Genomic DNA, 3,511 nt, shown 5'->3' on the forward strand with positions numbered 1-3,511 from the left:
TACTGGAGTTCGTACGCTCACTCATCTCGAACGGCAACTGAAACAAAAGAGCAGCTATTACTTTACTGGAGTTCGTACGCTCACTCATCTCGAACGGCAACTGAAACAAAAGAGCAGCTATTACTTTACTGGAGTTCGTACGCTCACTCATCTCGAACGGCAACTGAAACACAAGAACAGCTGTACTTTACTGGGTTTCGGCTGCAGCACGACAGCAGGTATACTCAATTAATGTCCATAACATCAGGAGCGTATAATGACAATAATGTCAATATTCTTTCGCAATACACCGGTTGTGTCGACGACGACGCAGCGGTTGCCGCAATCTAAAATGATCGATGATTAATCGATCATCATGTAAAACCGATGATTGATCATGAAATTTGGACCGATCTCCAACACTAATAGTAACCCAAGACCAAAGACCGCTAACATAATTGTATTTAATGATTTTATTAATTACGGCCGTTGTGAGGACGTCCGCGGTTGCCCCTACCATTTCGGCGGCCTCCTCTTGCTCCTTCTTCCGCGACCGTATCTGCTCCTCCTCCTCCTTCTTCTTCTCGATTCTCTCGTGGAGGAGGTCTTGAAGAGCTGATACGAGAGTAAACACCATCACCATGCCAACGTTCTCCTCTGCCTGAAGCGCAAAAATGTAAATCACATCAGCTGCGCGACCAATTAGCATTAATTAGCCAGATTAACAGACTAAATTGACTTTGAGTGATCATATAGCAGGATTGTAGGACTCAACCTGAATGGAATCAAACTGAACAATCCTGTAAACTAATCATGATTTGGCAATGCGGAAATGACACCTACCGTTCATGAAGAACATGAAACTCGACGTAATAGGGATATCATATCTGGACTAAAAGTTAAAGCAGACTAGTACTCTAGAAATTGAGAACATGTTATAACACTTATTGCATAGAAATATCTTACTCCTGCAAATTTCCGTCATCAGGCACTAGCTAGTCGATGTTGCAATCAGGGGAAAAATTACTTTTTTTCACGGAGCTCTTTTTTAAAAGTCTGTCTCGAAAGCTGTTCAAAAAAATAGCTCTCGTCAAAAATTTACGGGAGCTATTTTGAGCCTCACAGGAGCGATTTCGGAGGTTTGAAGAGCGAATCGCTCATCGCTCCCGTGTATTTTTTACCCTGGTTGCAATGCTAGGCGAAGTTGCGCTTTGGAATTTTTATCTTACATGTTTCAGTCATTGTTCATGATCAGATGGCTGTTCAGACGTTAGTGCATCAAAGTTAATTCTTCTAGCAGTGGATGCTATGAGTGCATTCTTTGGTTTAACATATAAAATCGTCCCATCGACCTCCATCCTCCTCCATCTTCTCCCTGCATCCTCCATCTTCTCCCTGCACCCTCCATCCTCCCCCATCTTCTCCCTGCATCCTCCATCCTCCCCCATCTTCTCCCTGCATCCTCCATTCTCCCCCATCTTCTCCCTGCATCCTCCATTCTCCCCCATCTTCTCCCTGTATCCTCCATCCTTCCTCTCCATGAATCCTCCATCCATCCTCACCTTCACCCATGGTCCTTCATCTTTTCCAACCCCCACTCCACTCCCACAGTCTATCCTAACCTCCTCCACCCTCTCCCTGCATCTACCTTCACCTCTCTGTGTGTGTGTGTAGGGCTGATATAGGCACCGCGCGTGCATGCGCACACACTCACCTGCTGCAACAGCAGCTGCTGTAGCTCCTCTACATCATCTTCATCTGTGATGTTTTCGTAGTTTGTGATCTCTACCAGTGGCACCTCGTCGGGATAGGTAGGTGTGTAGGTAAACTGTAGAGTGCAGGCGGCTGCAACACGGGCAAACAAACATGAGTGTGAGACACCGGCTCGGGGGTAGAAATTCACTTTTGAACAAGAGGGAGTCCGCAGCAAAACGAGAGAGTCCGTAGTCTGAAGTTCAAACTTAAAGACTTGCTGAAAAAATACGGTCATTCCGCGAGGCCGTGCTCTGGAACGAACTAGGTAGTATAGCAGAATTTCCAGGGAGTCACACGGACTCCTGCATATGTCAAATCAGGGAGTTCGACAGTAAATCAGGGAGTATTTGACTCCGGACTCCCGTGAATTTCGCACCCTGCCGGCTAATATCACTGAATGGACCCCACAGCTGGAGCTTACAATCCTGGGTCTTAACATTAGTCTTAACATTAACTTTTTCTCTTAGACTGTAGACCGTTGACAGAAACGCTGCGAAGTTACGAGAATGAAAAATCGTAGCAGATTTCCTCATAACAATACGATACAAAGTGCTGTCGACGGTCTACGAGAAAATGTTAGCGTTAAGACAAGTTTCTGACAACGGGTTCCTGCTCCATAACCCCCCTTCGAGGGTTGATGTTGCCCTCTACCACCACATTCTTGCCCTGTGCCCAACATTGCTGGATCTTCACCAACAGTGACAGGGGTCGAAATTCGCTAAAAATAACACTTGCGCATGCCGCCAGTCAGGTTAAACAATTACTTGCGCCAAGAGATTTTTACTTGCAGTGCTACCTCTGTTGCTTTCCAAACTTGCAGTACACCCTTCCCTTCCTCCCTGTCTTAGTTTATGATTTATTCTATGTCTTCTGTGTCTTCCTGCTCTGATTCCGAGTCATTTACGCTTCAATTTCGTACAGAAATCAGAATAAACTGGGTCTGACTTCTAAATACGTAAGTAGCTGGCATATTGTTGACTTGCGGCAGCCGCAAGTTGCTACGAAACATCGCTTGCGTTCGGTGAAAAACACTCGTGTTGCGCAATCACTATATAGCGAATTTTGACCCCTGAGTAATCGTCTCACCTCCTACGTCCGTGTCGTCCTCGTAGTCCTCTGTCTGTACGAACACACTGAAGCACGTTGGGTCTGTCGATATTTCTGCAAATAAGAAAACCAGCAATGCCTATGTTAGCAGTGAAAGCTAGTGATGTCCCGACAATCGATTATAATCGAATTGCTGGCCGCTTTATCAGCGTGGGTGCTAGAGTTCGATAAGATTGTGCAGGCCCGGTTTTACCATCGCATCCCGTCGCTGTATTGTTTACTTATTTTTTGGAACATTCTCGTAATTAACAATGTTGAAAGCGATGAATAATAATAAGCGATCGGTAGATTGCTCTGCACAAACTTAAGAATGGGCAGCGCGATCTCGAGATTGCTACGCAGTCTGCTGATCGGTAGATTGCGCAGCGCAAACTCAAGTCTGCGCAGATCGGAAGATTGCGCGCAACATATATATAATGGGTTGAAATGTGCTAATACGATTGTTTTAATTACGAAATTCGGCATTTCATTTTCAAGCTAGAAGGTTTTTCGTATGAAAGAGTATCAGGCTCCTATGACGTACTAGTTCGTACTGTATTTTCTATTTTTGTCAAGTTGTGTTCTCATTATTTGTACCTATGTTTTCTTCTGGTTCCTGTAGTCAATGTATGCCAATCAAAACCATATTTTATTATTTATAAATGATTATTTAGTGAACAAACCGATCATA

The 3,511-nt window shown here is 44.6% G+C and overlaps 1 protein-coding gene across 1 annotated transcript in view; it reads right to left on the minus strand.

The window, feature by feature from the left end:
• The window catches only part of LOC106817456 (RWD domain-containing protein 1-like), a gene marked incomplete at its 3' end in the record, with an annotated part of 6,011 nt that overhangs the window by 1,638 nt on the left and 862 nt on the right, over window positions 1-3,511 (minus strand). The window contains 3 exon segments of the mRNA XM_014822120.1: window positions 497-640; window positions 1,694-1,824; window positions 2,821-2,895. Coding sequence (XP_014677606.1) covers window positions 497-640; window positions 1,694-1,824; window positions 2,821-2,895 — 350 coding nt within the window.

This window comes from Priapulus caudatus, unplaced genomic scaffold (assembly GCF_000485595.1).
Source record: "Priapulus caudatus unplaced genomic scaffold, Priapulus_caudatus-5.0.1 Scaffold1730, whole genome shotgun sequence".
Lineage (NCBI taxonomy): Eukaryota > Metazoa > Priapulida > Priapulimorpha > Priapulimorphida > Priapulidae > Priapulus > Priapulus caudatus.